This window comes from Dendrobates tinctorius, unplaced genomic scaffold (assembly GCF_039654945.1).
Source record: "Dendrobates tinctorius isolate UK_male_01 unplaced genomic scaffold, ASM3965494v1 ptg000062l, whole genome shotgun sequence".
Taxonomy (NCBI): Eukaryota; Metazoa; Chordata; class Amphibia; order Anura; family Dendrobatidae; genus Dendrobates; species Dendrobates tinctorius.
The window spans coordinates 26,483,457-26,504,992 of NW_027361730.1; the positions used below are offsets into that span (position 1 = coordinate 26,483,457).

At 41.8% G+C, this 21,536-nt stretch overlaps 1 protein-coding gene across 3 annotated transcripts in view; it reads right to left on the bottom strand.

The window, feature by feature from the left end:
• Positions 1-7,599: 7,599 nt before the first annotated feature.
• Positions 7,600-21,536, bottom strand: part of PKM (pyruvate kinase M1/2) — a 50,513-nt gene continuing 36,576 nt past the window's right edge. For all 3 annotated transcript variants that reach the window (XM_073579436.1, XM_073579438.1, XM_073579437.1), the window contains exons 10-11: positions 9,967-10,148; positions 7,600-8,101 (exon numbers count right to left, since the gene is read on the bottom strand). In XM_073579436.1, coding sequence (XP_073435537.1) covers positions 7,995-8,101; positions 9,967-10,148 — 289 coding nt within the window. In that variant the 3' untranslated portion in view covers positions 7,600-7,994. The remainder of the gene's footprint in view (positions 8,102-9,966; positions 10,149-21,536) is intronic.

Genomic DNA, 21,536 nt, shown 5'->3' on the forward strand with positions numbered 1-21,536 from the left:
GATGCTACAGATCGCTTGGAGAACGCTAGCATTTTGCAAGCTAATTACGCTTGCAAAATGCTAGTTTATCCGCGGGAAAATCGCGGGAATTTAAAATGCGATTTTCCCGCGGACTGGAATTCTCGCGGTAATTGCCGCGAGAGTTCCGGTACGTGTGCACTTAGCCTTAAAGTTGTGGGGTTTTTTTTTTTTTTTAAATGTTAGCAGCCACTAGCTGCTCAGGCAACTATTTTTACTTGCTGGTGTTTGAGCAGAACACTTACACATCACAAATATGGCAGCCATAGGGTCAGCCGCTGACCACAGTCTCCTATACGGAGTCTGCCTCAGTTGAGCTATCGAGTTCACCGCTGTACTTGGATCCCGGCACCCCCCCTGTGCTACGCTCGACACTACAATTTCCCCATCCCTGCAGTTTTCAGCAGCGAGAGGTAACAGGAGGTCTAGGCAGCAGTGATGAGAAGAGTACCTGGGTAGCTTGACAGTACTACTGATACCAAGCCACAGACCTGTTTGCACCTCTGGAAGAAGTTAACACTGTAACCTTGGTCTGAGTGGTGAATTCTTAAAGCAGAGAGAACAGCTTAGTAGCCTGGTATTACTAATACAATGTCTGACTGCCCAATGTTTGCTCAATGCCGCCGTTCTTGCAGTAGTCGAATCATCATGCTGCTCTGCGATATTTAAGGGGTTAATGAGCTGATTGGTACCAGAACTGCTCGAGGACGATGCCGCAGGGTGTTGACTGTTATGTACAGCTGTCAACTGCTGGAATTGCACCAGCTAGATTCGTAGATACCAATGCATAGGTTCTTTCAGTGGTGGGAAAAAAAAATGGGATTTTGGGATCTGCGGTTGGATAAGCGCTTATGTTTTTAGTGCTGAGCTGTCATTTTTATCGATACCATTTTGAGGTAGATGCTATGTTTTGATCTCCTGTTATGGCATTTTATTACAATGTTGTGGCGACCAAGAAAAAGTACGGTAACCTAATCCTGGCATTTTTAACTTAAAATATTTTGACCTTTTTACTTGATTCAATAGTCTTCATCGGAGTCTTGAAGCTGCGACCTTCTGATCAGTTGTGCTACACAGCACTACTATGTGTAGCAGAAAAGCTCATCTATGACTACTGGACATTCCTCGCACGGTATAACTGATTACGGTAGATGAATGTATTCTTTGGGTCGGTGCAACTACAGCGATACCAGATTTATATCCGGTTTTTATGTTTGGCAGCTGTCACACACTAAAAGACTTCTTATTGTGAAAACTAGTTTTTGCATCTCCACATTTTAAGAGCTATAATTTTTCCATATCTTGGCCCACAGTCATGTGAGTGCATTTTTTTTTTTGCGGTACAAGTTGATGGTTTTTATTGGTACCATTTTCAGGTGCATGACATTTTTTGATTGTTTTCGATTTTGATTTTTGGGAGATAGAATTAACAAAAAACAGCAATTAGGGAATTTTTTTTGTGTTATTTAAGCCATTCCATGTGTGATAAAATTGATAAGGCAGTTTTATTCCTCGGGTCAGTACGATTACAGTGATGCCACATTTGCATTTGTTTTGCTGCTTTTGCAGAAACTTTTTTTATAGAATACATTTTTGCATCGCTTTGGTCAGAGCTATAACTTTATTTTTCTGCTGATAAGCCGCCATACAGCTTTTTTTTTTTTTTTTTTCAGGACGAGATGTTTTCAACGATAACTTAATTACATTAGTCTTTTTTATTGCGTTTTATTCTACTCTTTGTTCGGCGGTATGATGAGAAAGCTTAGCTTTGTTTTTTTTTATGGTGTGCACTGAAGGGGTTAACTAGTGGGACAGTTTAGCAGGATCTTTCCGGACACAGCAATGCAAAACCTGAACCAACTGGTGGTGATCACACGGGCACAGCTACTGTGCGTGCAAAATAGTCCCAACCTGGATGTATGGATACGTCTGTAGTGAAGGGGTTAAACGATTGGGCCTTACCATGATACACAAAGCGGCAGAACTTGGATTGAACAGTCATTTTGTGCTTACAGAGCCCCTCTAAAGGTCCAGTGAACACCTTCCCACCTGCTTCGTTTCCCTCCATCTCCGCTCTCCTCTTTGAATGACAGCTCTGGCTTCATAGAGCCAGAAAAGGTGGGCTATATAGAAACCAGGCAGGTGTTTTAATGCTTGGTCCCGAAATGATGCACCAAGCACCTGTATTATGTGATGACAGTCGTGTTAATCCCCATTATTTATTCTTCTGGGAAATAAGTTAGCACCCTCAACATAGGTGTCAGGCTGTGAATTGCTTCTCTCACCATGGAAACGGAATGCTTGGCAACTAAACATTCGTGTGTATGGAGGAAGATTGGATAAGAAAATAGATATGAGCTGTGCACCTAAACAGTGAGATGCTATGTGAACATGGATTACATAAGTAATGTGCACCACATTCATCAGGGCGCTAGCATTGCTGGGTATAGTGCAGGCCTGTTCTAGAACTGCAGCTTTCATTGAAACAATAATCTGGCTCTTTCTTCAGACAGTATCAGGGTTGGCTCCTTGCTGCAGGTCACAATTGTAATAGCTTGGTATTCTGGTTAGATAAGTTTAAAAATGTTGTTGACCGTATCGGCTATAAAAAAAAAAAAAAAAAGTGCACTTGAGCTAAGAGGAGAGGATGAGTACATGAGGGCTCTAGTTTTGTGATAAACATGGTGTGAAAAAAAACATACAAGGGTTTTGGTTGGAGTATAGTAATGTAAAGTCAGCAAGAGCCATTAAGTGCATTCATGTTCTAAAGTACAGAAACAACACTCTGTAAAACAGGATCAGAGGGAACATGCATTAATTGTGCAGCAGTTTTGCTCCATAGTCCAGTTTTGAAGCGCACAAGGCTATTTTTGCTTTCAGCATTGGACAGCAATGGTCTTCTTCCTGCAGTAGCTCTTTTTAGGGGACTTACGGTAGTTTCCTTGGACTACTTCTGGTAATACTAACTAAACCATACCAGGATATCCCTAGTCCACATCATTAGAGATGCAAAGACAAACTGATAAAACATAATTGTTCACACTTCATGATTTTACCAAGTCAACTTCCTGCTTCGCTGCCAGAAGCTATTTGTCCTCAGATACTGAGAGTGGCTATCTGCTGATAATTTGAGGCTAGGTGCAGAGTTTTTTTTTTTTGGTGTTCCTTTAGAATCTGCTTTAAAGGATGGACATACATTCCCTCTTTTTCCACCAGGCATTTTTCAAAAACCTCTTCCAAGAGGATTGTAGGCACACAGATGAGACTACTCATCTGAAAATCAAAGTAGATTTCGCCTAGAAATTAGCAGGGAGAGTTTTCCCTGATATTTGAGGATATTAGAAAAGTTCTGCTTAAAATAAAAACAAACACCCTGACAAAACTTCCATATGAAGTGATAAAAATGGTCTTTTACTGATTTTCAGGCAGTAAATTACAATTCACCATCTGAACGCTCTCCTTCACACATATAAACGTGCACTTCCATTCTAGTGGCTGTCTATATGCCTTTAGAATATTTGGTAGGTGGTCCCTGGCAGCAGTATTATTCTTTGTGAGACTGAAGCATCAGGCTGTTAGATACAAGTATCGATCCTTTTTGCTAATGATAGACTTTGAAAGTAAATTTCTGTAGGATCAACCCTTCTAAGCAGTCTATATGGGATGCAGATCATAGAATGTTATCAAAATATTTTATTTATCTGCAGTCTGATGTCTTATTCCAGAGAGATCCATGTTTTTTTCTTATGTAAATGACCTGTTATAGGCTAGGGCTGGACATTGCATCGACATGAGAATCTGCCACCAGAGATTTTTTTAAATAAAAGGTGGAATTACCAGTGTGAGATGTGTGACTGACACTAATCACACACCGCTCTGCAGTCTTAAACATTTGCAGCAGCTCTAGTCCTCTCAGAGGTACCAATAGTGTACCTGATAACTAAGGCTGGTTTCACATTAGCATAGCGGGACTCTGCAGAGGGCTGCTTACTTCCTCCCTGAAGCTCCACCCACTTTCACACTTCCATTTAGGTACGCCTACTTCTGCATGCGTCCTGCGTACCTATCTTTAACATTGGGTACGCAGGACATGCGGATGCCTCTATTTGACGTGCCTGCCGTCTGCGCAAAACGCAACTTTTTGCGTTCCCGTTCGGCTAGGAAACACATACTGTGGGACAACCACAGACATCTATTTTTTAACCCTGCTCTTTTGGCGGAGCCCAAGATCTTTGCTGGTTTTTCAGGTGTGTACACCACTACAGCTCATGCTTTGAATTCAGATGCCTTGTCATGCAGGTGGAGGTTCAGAATATTTAGGCCTCCATTCAGGCACACTATGTAAACTTCCCAACATTGCCTGAAGAACTGCCATGCCAGGTACAGTTGTGGCCAAAAGTATTGACACTCCTGCAATTTTGTCAGCTAATACTCAGTTTCTTCCTGAAAATGATTGCAATCACATTCTTTGGTATTTTCATTTAATTTGTCTTAAATGAAAACACACAAAAGAGAATGAAGCAAAACATTGATCAGTTCACACAAAACTTCAAAAATGGGCCAGACAAAAGTATTGGCACCCTCAGCCTAATACTTGGTTGCACAACCTTTAGCCAAAATAACTGCGACCAACTGCTTCTGGTAACCATCAATGAGTTTCTTACAATGCTCTGCTGGAATTTTAGACCATTCTTCTTTGACAAACTGCTCCAGGTCCCTGATATTAGAAGGGTGCCTTCTCCAAACTGCCATTTTTAGATCTCTCCACAGGTGTTCTATGGGATTCAGGTCTGGACTCATTGCTGGCCACCTTAGAAGTCTCCAGTGCTTTTTGAAGTGTGTTTTGGGTCATTGTCCTGCTGGAAGACCCATGACCTCTGAGGGAGACCCAGCTTTCTCACACTGGGCCCTGCATTATGCTGCAAAATTTGTTGGTAGTCTTCAGACTTCATAATGCCATGCACACGGTCAAGCAGTCCAGTGCCAGAGGCAGCAAAGCAACCCCAAAACATCAGGGAACCTCCGCCATGTTTGACTGTAGGGACAGTGTTTTTTTCTTTGAATGCCTCTTTTTTTCTCCTGTAAACTCTATGTTGATGCCTTTGCCCAAAAATCTCTACTTCTGTCTCATCTGACCAGAGAACATTCTTCCAAAACGTTTTAGGCTTTTTCAGGTAAGTTTTGGCAAACTCCAGCCTGGCTTTTTTATGTCTCGGGGTAAGAAGTGGGGTCTTCCTGGGTCTCCTACCATACAGTCCCTTTCCATTCAGACGCCGACGGATAGTACGGGTTGACACTGTTGTACCCTCGGACTGCAGGGCAGCTTGAACTTGTTTGGATGTTAGTCGAGGTTCTTAATCCAACATCCGCACAATCTTGCGTTGAAATTTCTTGTCAATTTTTCTTTTCTGTCCACATCTAGGGAGCTGGGCCACAGTGCCATGGGCTTTAAACTTCTTGATGACACTGCGCACGGTAGACACAGGAACATTCAGGTCTTTGGAGATGGACTTGTAGCCTTGAGATTGCTCATGCTTCCTCACAATTTGGTTTCTCAAGTCCTCAGACAGTTCTTTGGTCTTCTTTCTTTTCTCCATGCTCAATGTGGTACACACAAGGACACAGGACAGAGGTTGAGTCAGCTTTAATCCATGTCAACTGGCTGCAAGTGTGATTTAGTTATTGCCAACACCTGTTAGGTGCCACAGGTAAGTTACAGGTGCTGTTAATTACACAAATTAGAGAAGCATCACATGATTTTTCGAACAGTGCCAATACTTTTGTCCACCCTCTTTTTTATGTTTGGTGTGGAAATATATCCAATTTGGCTTTAGGACAATTCTTTTTGTGTCTTTTCATTTAAGACAAATTAAATGAAGATAAAGAATGTGTTTGCAATAATTTTCAGGAAGAAACTGAGTATTATCTGACAGAATTGCAGGGGTGTCAATACTTTTGGCCACAACTGTAGCTCCGTAGAGCTGGCTTTGTGCTCATTTAGTTGGTGTGGTGAACAGTAGCAGATGCTGTATTAGCTAGGGGCTGGCTGCTTTGCCTTTACAACCTGTTCCCTCTTTTGCTGTGCAGCGTGACCACGTCTTCCTCTGAACTGCACACTTCACTCAGATGGTCTTCACTGCATGTTTGGTCGAGGACCTAGTCATCTTCCACCCAGTACTCAACCCTGCCCTACTTGCCAGTCTACACACTGCAGAAACATGCAGTAGTTGGTACCGGTGTTTCGTCAGAGATGTGCTGCAGTGGTCTGCTGGCCGTGTGCACTAATCCTCCAACTGAACAAGTGGTTGGGCTTTAACACGCTCAATATTTTCCACTTGTAGGGCAGGGCCAGGTGGATGGCTCACAGAACCACAGCATCTTTAAAAATCAGAAGTGACTGATGCATGACTTTGGGTATGTGCACACGTGGATGGTCTGCGGATTTTTCCGGGCAGAATCCGCAGGTTAAATTGCCTGCGTTTTAGCTGCGGATTTCGTCTTTTTACAACTGCAGATTCCTATAATTGAATAGGTGTAAAACCGCTGCAGAATCTGCACAAAGAATTGACGTGCTGCGGAAAATAAACCGCTGCGTTTCCGTGCGGAATTTTCCGCAGCATGTGCACAGCGGTTTGTTTTCCATAGGATAACCTGGTACTGTACATCCCATGGAAAACTGCTGCGGATCCGCAGACCAATCTGCAACATGTGCACGTACCCTTAGGGTTCAGACTGTTTTGCTGATCTGTAAGGGGGCGAGGTGGAAGCCAGATGACCATGGTCTGCAGATACCAAATGTGCACTTTCAACATGAGACCAGATGGAAGATAATGCAAAGGAACTTGAGGCACCTTCAGCCATGCAATCTAAAACCACCTCAACATATTCTAGTCACACCAATCGTGCAGTAGTACTTGGGAACAAGAAATTACCTAGAATGTCCTGTCGTCTGCGTGCACCAGAGGAAGGAGTTTCATTTGGGCACGAAGCAGGCATAGAACGACCACATCTTCCTGCAACAGCTACACCACCACTGCTACATCTCATATTTGATGCTCGCCTTTAGACACAGTACATAGCCACAGACATGGGTGCAAAGCACACACACAGAACCTAATATTGACACTCACTCGAGCTGCGTCCTGTTGCTACGCGACACCCATGATCCGGCATTTATACAGGCCAGGTCACATGGTGTGCTGGTCAATTATGGCCATGCCAATACTTGGTATGGCTGTGATTGGCTCTGGAAGTGCCCAGAGCCTAAAAGCTTGTTGATTGGCTGCGCTGTAGCCTTTCAACAAACTTTACTTGGCAACAAACCAGAATAGTGAAGAGTCAGTATTTGGAGGTCGCTTTACAGTTCGAGTTCACTGATCCCTACCCATGATAAAAAAAAGAAAAAAAACAAAACCCACACTGATCCTGATGATGAAAAAAAAACTGACAAGGATCAAACACTTTAAAATAAAAATCTTAATCACATATGCAGACCCCACAACCCCAAAAAAACAAACACAGACGTGTGAAAACGACCAGACGCTAATCCATACTAAATCACGCAAAAAAACAAACAAGAGATACTTATTAGCATGTTTTATTTAACACTAATCTCAGCACACTGCTGGTAAGTTGTTGACAGGATGGGACATGGACATTTCCAGCACCACAAGCTACACAGCGGCCCAGGGACAACACGAAAACTCTTACAGCACACTATGGTATGGGACACTAGGAGAGGGGTGTGAGAACAAGTAGCACTATGTTTTTCCATGGAGTGCAGCACTTTTAATAATTGACTATTACTAGAGGGAGTGTAGCGAGCAGCAGAACAGTGCTATGTACACACATTGTAATGACTGTCCCATACATGGAAATGGGCTAATTGCAGCTGCCAGTGTGTACGTCCGTCATGGGCAAAACCGTTCTAAATGAAGAAAAAGAAGGTGAGCAAAGCGGCTGGAATATGGCAATGTTTAAGGAACTGGGACCACTCTCATGGTGTTGGTGAAGCCAGAACCTGGCTGCCAGCCAGTTAGCACAATGATAGAGTCACCAGTCTTGAAGAAACCACGGGCTTTGCCTATGGGAAAAAAATAAATAAAATTTAAAAATCAGAAGAACAAAGTGTAATCTAAATATTGCTAACAGTTCATATTATACAAATATTTTACCCAATCTGCTACAAAATCCAGATTAATCTTTTAGTGCTATGCATATGCCCACAATTTTGTATTCGTACACAGATAAACACAATATTATCAGCCTCATGCGGCTATAACAGCCCACGAATTCTCTGAATGGGTCTGGGAGTATCTGGCAGCAAGAAATTAGTAGCAGATCTTTTAATTCCTGTAAGTTGTGGGCTGAGGCCTCCATGGATTTCACTTACCTGCAAATCTCACAGATACTCAATTGGATTGAGATATGGGTAATTTAGAGGGCAATTTAATGTCATGATGCAAACATGAACTTTCTTCTAAAAGAATAAGTGTGCACACTTTCATGGAACCAGTATTATAATGGTATGCCATCAAAAAGGTATATCAACATGAATGTCAGGAGCCAATGTTTTTCCAGAGCACCACAGTGTCTTAGCCAGCTTGCCTTATAGTCAATACTGGTGCCATCTCTTCCCTTGACAATCAATGCACATGGACCCTGCTGTCCAAATTATGTGAAAGAAAACCTCATTAGCCACCTTCTTCCATTGAACCATGGTCCCAGTTATGAATCATGTTTTTTTTTTTTTTAGATGCTTTTGATAATTGACAGGGCTTAACATGGGCATGCTCAATGCTACCCACCCAAATAGATTGTTGCCTATGATGCATGGTTATTTTCAGGAGATCATAGCAATATATTTTTTCAGCAATTTTTGATACAGTAGCTCTTCTGTGGGATTGGAGCAGGCAACCACCACTGGCCAACCACTCATCTTTACTTGAGTCACTTTGCTAGGTACTAACCACTGAATATTGGGAATGTCCTACAATACCTGGAGTCTGGAGGTTCTCGGACCCAGTCTAAACGTCAGCATTTCCAGAACGGTTGTTCACTTACTGCCCAATACACTAGTCAAATTATGGGAATACCTAAAATCACATCCAAATTCTTCAACCAATTGTGAGATGAATCCTAAAATCCCTTCCCCCTCGACAACGACCAAAAAAAAAAAAACCCTGTTACTGGCAGATCCAGTTATTGCCAATTTCATGGCAGTAAATCATAATGACTTGTGTATACCGCTGCCCCACCACAAACCTATGGGCATGTCTGGGCATGCTCCTCCAGGGCACCATCTGTTGTATCTCTGTCCAGACCTAGGTCAGTGCACAGTGGGCCAGAAAGCTTTTGGACAGTCTGTGGTGCTACATGAGAACATTGGATGCATGGATTTAAAATTGTCCTAATTGGATTCAAGTCAACTCAAATCAAAAACTATCTACACCCTCTGGCCACAAGAAGTCAAGGATAAAATGCTGAGAAGCACTGTTGGCCATAACGTGTAGGTTTGAGCAACCCCGGCATCAATTAACCACAGTCATCCTTGTCATGCTGGATGATGTTGCAAGCACTAAACGATTTAGCATAAAGTCTCCAGACTTTCATGTCCATCAAATGCACTGCATGCACCTTCTCTTGTTTCCGAGAACGGGATGCCAATTCTAGCGTTCTCTCTAAATTTTACCCCGGTGCTCATTGGACTCTAGTTACACCACTGGTTACAGCATTGACTTTCTGAAGGTGATATTGCAGGGCTCTGGCAGTGCCGATACTACTTCCTCTTGAACAAAAGGAGCAGATACCAGTCCTGCTACTGGGTTGACGCCTTTGTATGGTCTTTGCCAGAGGAGCTGGACTACCTGTGCAACCTGCATGGGATGACATTTATATAGACATGCATTATACTGCAAGACCTTGCCCTTTCTGCACAAACAGTCTTACCAATTTCCATAGCAAAGTTGACTCTATGATCAACATCTTCTGCCCAGGCCTGATCTACTGGCTCTTTATACAGTACTGGGAAGATACCACGGTAGAGATGTGCTTGCCGGGCTGTTTGTCCATTACGGGTCACAGCTATAATTGGAGCACGTGGGCGATACCGAGATACAAGGTGGGCAGACCTGAAAATAGATAGTGTACAGCGTTTCCAGAGAAAAAGATATGCATTTTTAATTCAACCACCTACAGCACTTTTTTTTTTTTTACACCACTATATATTTTATAGAAATCTGGCAGTCAGCAACAGAATTGTAAGCAACGTTCAGCACTCCAGCTCTTGCAAAACTACAACTCCAAGCAATCCACCAGATTTCAGGTTCATGTAAAGAGTTTTAGTTTCAGTAGCCAAATGCTGCAGGTTGCTGCTGATCCTAGCATTACATTATACTACCACAGGGGTTTACAAGACAAAGGGGGGCACGCTGGGGAAATAAAAATGTATTCACAAAGACCACTTCAGAATTGATAAAGGCTCATATCCATTGTACGGTTTTCAGTGGTCACTTTGTGTGCATTTTACAACTATTCTAAAAAGTGATGCAGCTCCCAAGTGCCCTCACCCCTTCTTCTGGAACACCAAGTCACATTTCAACGAGTGTTGATTGTTTCAAGGCTCCTAAGGCTATGTGCACACGTTGCGGATTCTGCTGCGGATCCGCAGCGGATTTGGCCCTGCGGACCTGCAGCGGTTTCCGCAGCGGAGTACAGTACCATTATAGCCTTTGCAAAACAAAAACGCTGTGCAGATGCTGCGGATTTTTCCACGGATTACAATCCGCAGCATGTCAATTGTTTGTGCGGATTCCGCAGCGGTTTCACACCTTATTATGAGGTGTGAAACCGCAGGGCAAAGCCGCAGGCTAATCCGCAGATAAACCGCAGGACTTTTGTCCTGCGGATTTCACTAAATCTGCGTGGAAAAATCCGCAGTGCAATCTGCAACGTGTGCACATAGCCTAATGCAAGTCAGCCTCCTGATCGAGCCCAACGTTGTTTGTAACTGATTTTAATATGCTTGGTTTCAGCTCTGGCTGCCCAACATCTATGCTTCCTTCTTAGCTCCTTGACGTAGCTCAGGGAGCTGGGCTTGCATTAGGAACCAGAAGCAAACCATTCCCCAAGATCTATAACGTACCAGAAGGACATGGGGACACTCCAAAGTACACAAAGTTACAATGGAAAACAGTACAATGGGTATGAGACTACTGCTAAAGTTGTAAATGAAAATACATTCTTATTTCTCCAGAGTAGTCCTTTAATCCCTCACATAGTCCCTGCAGCTCTGTCAGACAAATTCCACAATATGGCACCAGGCATTCAAGAATTATTTTTCTATTGGGTCCTTGCTTATATGGGTACCTGTATTTTCAAGAAACTTTTCTGAATAGATTGCAGAGTGTGTCTATGAGGAAACTATTTCAGGCCTCCTGCAGTTCCACATGTTTTCTCTTCTGCAAGCTTTACTTTGCAATTCCCTCTGAGCTGGATGAGGGAGGGGACTGGGGGGAGCAGTGAAGATACCGGAAGCCATGAACTCTTCCATACACCGCACACAAAGGAGGTATTCTTGCTCTTAGTTCTTTTTTTGTCATATAGACAAGCAGTATGGGAAAAAAATTGCACAGCAGTGTATATATGAATCCAGCACTGGGGTGAGGTAAAAGACTTGTTAGGAAACTCAGCAGGATGTGTGTGTTTGCTTACTGATTCTGATTCTCACTCCTCCTCCCCTTTTCACAGACTATAATGGGCTGTATCACATGACACCACAGTAAGGAGGCAGTCCAGTTCTTTGAAGAACATAAATTTGAGATTTTTTTTAGGGGATGACAAATTCAGAAGACACATTTGTTGCAGGCATTTCCCATTGTATACACATACACCTTTTAAATTAAGATCTTCAACCCTTCCAATTTGAAATATTAATAAATCAAAACAGTGGAAAAAACAAAACAAAAATGCTTTCCCTAAGTTTTAATGTGCAGTAGATTCTTTTAAAGGAGTTCTCCGGGAATAGTTCAAGTAGTTAAATAACTTACTAAATACCTTTAATTTGCAAATTACCTGCATGGGCAAAATGATCACTATATAAAGCAGTGTACCCCAACTCCAGTCTTCAAGCGGCACCAACGGGTCATGTTTTCAGGATTTCCTTAACGCCTTAATGACCACAGCTTTTTTCGGTTCTGCATTTTCGTTTTTCACTCCTTCCCAGAGCCATAACTTTTTTATTTTTCTGTCAATATGGCCATGTGAGGGCTTATTTTTTGCAGGATGAGTTGTACTTTTGAAAGACATCATTGGTTTTAGCATATCGTGTACTCGAAAATGGGACAAAAATTCCAAGTACGGTGAAATTGCAAAAAAAAAAGTGCAATCTCACATGTTTTTTCTTTGGTTCACAAAATGCTAAAACTGACCTGCCATTATGATTCTCCAGGTCATTACATGTTCATAGACAGCAAACATGTCTAGGTTCTTTTTTATCCAAGTGGTGAAAAAAAAAAATTTCAAGGTTTGCTAGAGAAAAAAAATAATTGCGCTATTTTCCTATACCCGCCCGTAGCGTCTCCATTTTTCGTGATCTGGGGTTGGTGAGGGCTTATTTTTTGCGTGCCAACCTGATGTTTTTAAGAATACCATTTATATGCAGATACGATCTTTTGATCGCCCGTTATTGCATGTTAACCCCTTCACGACCAATGACGCCACATAGGCATCATGAAAACCTGTGCCATTATGACCAGTGACGCCTATGTGGCGTCATGACTTTAAAGCCCCCCTGCGGGTCTGGTGACCGGGGTCACTGAAAGGTCACCCGACTCGCAGATACAGGGGGCTTTGTACTTCACCACAGGGGGCGTGGCTTAGCCAATCAGAACGATCGTAGCCACGTGGGGGAGTTCACTTTTAACAGCCAGAGCGATAGTAATATTTCATCAATGAAAATTGATGAAACATTACAATCCAGCCATGGCCGATGCTGCAGTAGCATCGGACATGGCTGGTGACACCGATCCGACCCCCCCACGGTTAACGGGGGGCGATCTGCCCCCCCCGCCACTGAACGACAGCGGCGATGTGTCGCTGCTGTCATCATCTGCTCCCCCCGCCTTCCGATTACCTCCCCTCCCACCCCTGGTACCTACCAAGTGCTGTGGTCCCGGACCATGGGCGCCGCCATATTGGAAAATGGCGGGCGCATGCGCAGTGCGCCCGCCGGCTGCAGATTCCATTCATTCATTTTGATCACTGTGAAACTCTCACAGTGATCAAAATAGAATGAAAAGTAAATAACCCCCCCCCTTTATCACCCCCATAGGCAGGAACAAATAATAAAATAAAGAAATTATTTTTATTTTTCCATTAGGGTTGGAGTTAGAATTGAGGGGTTTCCACTGTTTAGGCACATCAGGGGGTCTCCAAACGCGACATGGTGCAACCATTGATTCCAGCCAATTTTTCCAAGCCCCGACATGTGCCAAAACAGTGGTTTACCCCAACATATGGGGTATCAGTGTAGTCAGGAAAAATTACACAACAACTTTGGGGGTCTAATTTCTCCTGTTACCCTTGGGAAAATAGAAAATTGGGGGCTAAAAAATTATTTTTGTAGAAAAAAAAAAATTGACCGTAGACCATTCCATCAAAGTCTGCATTTCAAAACGTCACTATTTCCATTCCGAGCCCTTACGTGTGCCCAAACAATGGTTCCCCCCCATATATGGGATACCAGCGTACTCAGGACAAACTGGACAACAACTTTTGGGGTCCAATTTCTCCTGTTACCCTTGTGAAAAGAAAAATTTGGGAGCTAAAAAATCATTTGAGGAAAAAAATGATTTTTTTATTTTCACAGCTTTGCGTTATAAACTTCTGTGAAGCATTTGGGGGTTCAAAGTGCTCACCACACATCTAGATAAGCTCCTTAGGTGGTCTAGTTTCCAAAATGGGGTCACTTATGGGGGGTGGGGGTTCCACAGTTCTGCAAATGTAACATGACGCCCGCAGACCATTCCCATCAAAGTCAGCATTTCATAATATCACTACTTCCCTTCCGAGCCCCGACGTGTGCCCAAACAGTGGTCCCCCCCCCCACATATGGGGTACCAACGTACTCAGGACAAACTGGACATCGACTTTTGGGGTCCAATTTCTCCTGGTACCCTTGTGAAAATAAAAAATTGCGCACTAAAAAATAATTTTGAGGGAAAAATAATATTTTTATTTTCACGGCTCTGCGTTATAAACTTTTGTGAAGCACTTGGGGGTTCAAAGTGCTCACCACACATCTAGATGAGCTTCTTAGGGGGTCGTTTCCAAAATGGGGTCATTTGTGAAGGAGCGCCAATGTTTAGGCACACAGGGGCTCTCCAAACACAACATGGTGTCCGCTAACGATTAGAGGTAATTTTCATTTCAAAAAGTCAAATGGCGCTCCTTCCCTTCTGAGCCCTGCCGTGCACCCAAACAGTGGTTTATGACCACATATGAGGTATTGGTGTGCTCAGGAGAAATTGCCCAACAAATTTTAGGATCCATTTTATCCTGTTGCCCATGTGAAAATGAAAAAATTGATGCTAAGAACATTTTTGTTGGAAAAATTAAAATGTCCATTTTTTCTTTCCACGTTGCTTTAGTTCCTGTGAAACACCTAAAGAGTTAATAATCTTCTTGAATGTAGTTTTGAGTAGCTTGAGGGGTGCAGTTTTTAGAATGGTGACACTTTTGGGTATTTTCTGCCATATAGACCCCTCAAAGTGACTTCAAATGTGGTGGTCCCTAAAAAAATGGTTTTGTAAATTTTGTTGTAAAAATGAGAAATCACTGGTCAACTTTAAACCCTTATAACTCCCTAACAAAAAAAAAATTTTGTTTCCAAAATTGTGCTGATGTAAAGTAGACATGTGGGAAATGTTATTTAGTAACTATTTTCTGTCACATAACTCTGGTTTAACAGAATAAAAATTCAAAATTTGAAAATTGCGACGTTTTCTAAATTTTCACCAAATTTCTGATTTTTTTTCACAAATAAACGCAAAAATTATCGACCTAAATTTACCACTAACATGAAGCCCAATATGTCACCAAAAAAAATATCAGAACCGCTAGGATCCGTTGAAGCGCTCCTGAGTTATTACCTCATAAAGGGACACTGGTCAGAATTACAAAAAATGGCCTGGTCATTAAGGTCAAAATAGGCTTGGTCATGAAGGGGTTAATGCAATGTCGTGGCGATAAAAAAAACGTAATTCTGGCGTTTTGAATTTTTTTCCCGCTATGCCGTTTAGTGATCGGGTTAATCCTTTTTTTATTGATAGATCGGGCGAATCTTAACGCAACGATATCTAATGTGTAATTTTTTTTTATTGTTTTATTTTGAATGGGGCGAAAGGGGGGCAGATTTAAACTTTTATATTTTTCATACTTTTAAACTTTTTTTTTTGGCATGCTTCAAATAGACTCCATGGGAGGCTAGAAGCTGCCATAGCTTGATCGGCTCTGATATATAGAGGAGATGCTCAGATCGTCTCTATGTAGCAGAATGACAGCATTGCTATGAACGCCGACCACAGGGTGGCTCTCATAGCAATCCGGCATCAACAACTAGAGAGATCTCAATGAGACCTCTGGCTGCTATGCCAATGCATCGCTGACCCCCCCGATCACATGACTGGGGTCAGCGATGTGTGTATTTCCGGATCGGCGGCCGGAAGTGCTTGTTAAATGCTACTGTCAGAATTTGACAGAGGCATTTAACTAGTTAATAGGCTCAGGTTATCGCGATTCCACCTGCGCCTATTGCCGGCACATGTCAGCTGTTCAAAACAGATGACATGTCTGGGCTTTGATGCGGGCTCACCACCGGAGCCCTCATCAAAGCGGGGATCTGACCTTGGACGTACTATTGCGTCCGAATTCAGAAAGGGGGTAATTGCATCACCTGGACAGGCAATAATTATATCACCTGTGCAATAAGGAAATCCTGAAAAACCATGACCTGTTGGAGGCTCTCGAGGACTGGACTGTGGGGGGGGGGGGGGGGGGGACACTGATATTCAGCATTAGAGGGTTATTCTCAACTTGCATATTCCGCAGCACACAGCTTTCCAAGTCGCTCACTTCCTTGTTGCTGGGGAGGCAGGTATTCCTCTGAGTGACAGTTCTTGTCAGCAGCACAACTTGTTCTGAGCTTTTTATCATTCTATGGTAACACATTCAGCTACCAGTGTGCAATGTCTTAAATAGCAAGGCCTTTAAACATGCACATGGCTGTAAAAGCGAGCGCGGCAATTAACAGAGCACCTTTGGAAGCACTTACAGATGGGGGTTGGGAGATTGTGATTTTGCAGGACTGATAAAAGGTCAGGAGCTGAGAGTGATGGAGCTGAGCAGCTAACGGTTCCATAGAAATCAATGGGCTGGAGAAAGGGCAATGGGTGTTATTGGCTGTGTGAAGATCTATGGTCGTGATGAATCAGGGCCCTAAATGCTTGCTGATTGGACATAATATTAGCTGCTGTGGTCATGTGACAACCAATCCCTTTCCCCTCCATCCTTGCTTCCAGGTGAATGTTGACTGGTGGGGAACACTGTAGTGAGTGAATGTGTTAGAGTGGTGTCAGCCTAGCAAGAGAGTATGGTAATATTTGTTTCTTTAAATTACCCTATCCTAGACCTAATGAAAACAACTTATTTCAAAGAGACCCCCTAATTTGTGTACCCAGCATGCCATATTGTGGGAACTGCCATGTGTTAACAGGATTACTTATGAGCAGAAAATTACTTCCATTATTATGAAAAATATGCTGGGTCAATTACATTTTACAGTCAGCTGAGCTGGGGAATACATGTACAAGTTATTGCAGCACCAGTCACAGCTGAACAGTTTGACATTCTGAATTCCAGGAATCAAATGTCAGTATTTTGGAATAGAACTACTCTTAAAACAACTTTTTTTTTTTTTTTTTTTTTAGACAAGGCCAGCTAGACCTGATTCGCATATAGTCGTTTTATAATCATTTGTATGTAAAATCAGCAACAAAATTGGTTAAATACCTGTTATTTAAGTGTTTTTTAAACTTATATGGATATTGTGCAATGCCTGCATACAAGGAAACGACCGTTTCTATGACCTCACTATAGAAAGTCAAGTGCTATAAATAAATAGCAAAGAAAGGTCAGAGTGAAGGAACCACATGGGAAAATGTCACCTGAAATAGGAGTAGCAACTTCAGCTGTCTGGACTCTAAAATAAAATAAAAGGCTCCTTACCCATTTAATGGCCATATAACTTCACATGCTCATCACTGAGAAGTTGACTGATCTAATATGATAATATAGGACTATTTGTGATGTACAAAATCCCACAAATAAAAATGTAAGTTTTGAACACTACTTAAGTCATTCCTGTATGGGCTAGGACTAAATCAGCATGTCTGGCTTTTCACAACATTGAGCAGAAGCCTCAGCTATGGGTACCTAATTTTCCATACCATTTTTTAGCTATTGCTTAAAGTAGATCTGTCATGAAAATATATCCAATGAGCTATTATAACAAAGTAACAAATATGATGAACAAAATAAGAAAAATGACAGCTCTGATGTAGAAAACACTTTTTAGACGACTCTTGGACTATGTTCACACGTTGCTTTTTTTGCTGCTTTTTTTCCTCCTTGCCAAAAGATGAAAACCTGGTCTCTTGGCCCCAAAAAGCTGCAGACAAAGGTTTTTCTAGATTTTGTTCTGCATTTTTCAGGATCCCAAAGTTTAGCTTCGCTTCCACAGTACAAGTATGAACAACGCAAGACGTTAGGCCACCAAAGACATGTGTGAAAACAAATTATTTTTGGGAAAGGGCAAATTGATCAAATTTAGTGGAAAAAGATTTTTATTTAGGTCTGAAAAAAATAGTGACTAATCTGAATAAAAAGTTCATGAAAAAAATACACAATTACAAATATAACAGCGTGGGGAGTTGAATTGGTGGGGAATAGTTTACATAAGACAATGACAAAGCACTGAGTTTGTAGGACACAGTTTACTTTCACAAATTGGTTGGCCCTCCAGTTGATCAGGTATTGTTCAGGCAATGTTTATTTTTACACATGCTTAGCCATTGAATTGCTCAGGCATTTGTTTACTTTAACGCATCATTAATTTATTAAACTGTTCTAATCCTAAAGCCGAGGTCACACAAGCATATAACATGGCCGAGTGCTATGCGATAAAACATGGCATGTCACTCGGGCCCAGTGTTATTCTTTGGAGCAGCTCAGTTTTCTCAAGCAGATTCGGCATGAGAGAACAATCACAGAATGCTGCAATTGTCAGCAAGACTCAGCTCATTTGCACAGATATTGGTGCATATGAAAACATCAGACTGCACTCGGATGTCATCCCAGTTCAGTCCGATCTACACAGTCAGGCCATGGAGGAGATGAAGAAATTACTTTTGCTGTGTCCTTCGCACTTGTGCTGTAATTAATCTCATGGGACAGGATCGGAGCACACAGCACTAACACTCGACTCATGCTTGCAGCAGAGCTGGAGCCGAGGGTCATAAGCATATGGCATCCCATTCTCAGGTCACCAGGACCGCAAGACATTTTGGTTTAAAACTTAGGAGTAGGGATGATGGTGAGGGAACCACAAAAATAAATTTGTTTCACATCCTGCTGTACCTGCTTTTTCTCACTAGAAATGCAGCAAAAACTGATGCCAACGTTTTTGCTGCTTTTTGCACTAATTGCTTTTAATGGGCGATAAAACACTGCCAAAATGTTGAAAAATGACATGCTGCAGTTTGCAAAAAAGCAACAGTTCTCTAATTCAGTCAGAAAAAAACAAAAACTGCATAAGATTTCTGAAATATAGCTGTGGCTGCTAATGAAAACAACTTTTAATTTGCATTAAAAAAAAAAAAAAAAAAAAAAAAGCATAAAAGCAAAGTGTGAACATAGCCTTAAAGGAAACCTGTCAAAAACCACTATTAACCAGTAGAAGTTGGGTTAACCCCTTAACCCCCCCCAGCCTGTTTTTGCCGTCATGACCAGGCTAAATTTTACTACTCTGACAATTGTCAAATTATGTAGTAACTCTGGAACACTTCAACGAATCCCAGTAACTCAGATTGTTTTTGGTGACACACTGTACTATGCTAGTGATGAATTTAGGTTAATATTTTTTGCCTTTATTTGTGAAACTATTGGAATGCTGGCGAGAATCTCAAATTTTTAAACTTTATTTTTATGCCTTTGGTCCAGGTCGTTATAGCATACAAAATAGATTAACATTTATCACATGTCTACTTTACATCAGCATCATTTTTTAAACAATGTTTGTGTTAGGAAGTTAAATTAAAAGTATCAGCAATTTCTCATTTTTCAACAAAATTTACAGAACTAATATATATATATATATATATATATATATATATATATATATATATATATATTTTTTTTTTTTTTTTTTTTTTTTTTTTTTTTAAGGGATCACATTTGAATTGGTTTTTTGAGTTTATTTGGCAGAAAATACAGAAAAGTAACAATTTTAAAAACTGAACCCCTCTAAGTGCACAAAACCACAATCAAGAAATTTATTAATCCTTCAGGTGTTTCACAAGAATTAAAGTAATATGGATGGGAAAAAGTACAATTTTAGTTTTTCCGACAAAAATGCTGATTAGCCCCAAATTTAGCATTTCCATAAGGTTAACAGGAGAAAGTGGACATTACAATTTGTTCTACAATTCTTTGGAGTACAAAGATACCCCATATGTTGTGGAAAACTACTGTTTTGGCGCACGGCAGGGCTCGGAAAAGAAAGTGACATTTGACTTTTGGAACACAAAATTGTCTGGAATAGATAGCTGATGCCATGTTGTGTTTGCAGAACCCCTGATGTGTCTAGAAAGTGGAAACCCCCCACACGTGACCCCATTTTGGAAACAAAACCCCTCAAAGAATTTATCTAGCTATGTGGTGAGCACCTTAAACCTGCAGGTGCTCCACAGAATTTTATATAACATCCTGAGATCATTTGCATATTCCCAGTGCTTTCTGGGATAAGTGACGATTCTCCGCGAGCTCAACGATCACTGGGTTTTGGCCGTTGCAGCTGAAAAGAGGAAATCGGAAAACCGCGCGCCTATCGGCGCGTGAATTTTGGCTCATCTTTCATTGTTTTTAAGAAATCTCAATATGGAAGAGGCCAGGAGCCATTTGGTGAGCTGCATTTCTTGCTACATGTTCACAGACTTACCAGTGGAAAAGCCAAACTTCACATGCCACAAATGCAAGCTTGTGTCCCTGTTGGAGGAAAAGTTGCAAAATCTCGAAGAGATGTTAGCTACGTTGAAGATCATTAAGGAAGGTGAAGAGTTCTTGGACAGAGCAGAATTAAGAAATTCGAAGTGCACCTGAAGAAACAGAGGAATGGAAACATGTGACCCAGAGAAGCAGGAGGATCAGGAGGCAGTCAGCACCCATACTTCTCAAGAACCAGTACCAGGCTCTCACGCAGGAAAACAATGAAGAAATACATCAGGATAAGACACTGCCAACAAACAGCAACCTTGTACGCCTTCAGAGTCCTCCTGGATGGAGAAAGAAAAATGTTGTGAAGAAACGGAGAGTGGTGGTCATGGGGGATTCCCTGTTGAGAGGAACAGAGGCCGCTATCTACAGACCGGATATAACTTCAAGAGAAATGTGCTGTCTTCCAGGTGCAAAAATTAAAGATGTGTCTGACAGGATATCAGGACTCTTCAGACCTACAGATGACTACCCATTCCTGCTACTACATGTGGGGGACAAATGACACCGCAAGAAACGACCTGGAAACCATCTGCAGAGACTTTGAAGACTTAGGCAAGAAAGTGAAAGAACTGGGAGCGCAGGTGGTCTTCTCTTCCATCCTCCCAGTGGATGGCCATGGAACAAGGTGGTGGAATAAGATTCTGCAGGTGAACAACTGGCTACGTCGATGGTGCCGTCAGCAACGATTTGGATTTCTGGATCACGGAGTGAAATACCTATACGATGGACTACTTGCTAGAGATGGGGTGCACCTTACGAAGACTGGAAACCATGTATTTGGAAGTCGCCTTGCTACACTTGTAAGGAGAGCTTTAAATTAGAACAACGTGGGAAGGGAAGCAAAAGACCAGAAAAAGCCATACACCTGACAAATGCTATTGAGAACTCTGCTATTAGAAGTGGAAAGGAAGAACAAAGACAAAAGAATCTAATTAATAAAAATATTGGAGAAAGAAACCAATCACAAACTAAAATGTTTCTATACTAATGCACAAAGCATGGGCAACAAACAAGGAGAATTGGAACTACTAACGCAGGAAAAGAAATATGATGTCATTGGAATCACTGAACCTTGGTGGGACAATACACATGATTGGAATACAAGACTAGAAGGATACAACTTATTTGCAAGAAACAGACTTGATAAACGAGGAGGAGGAGTCGCATTGTATGTTAGAAACGCGTATATC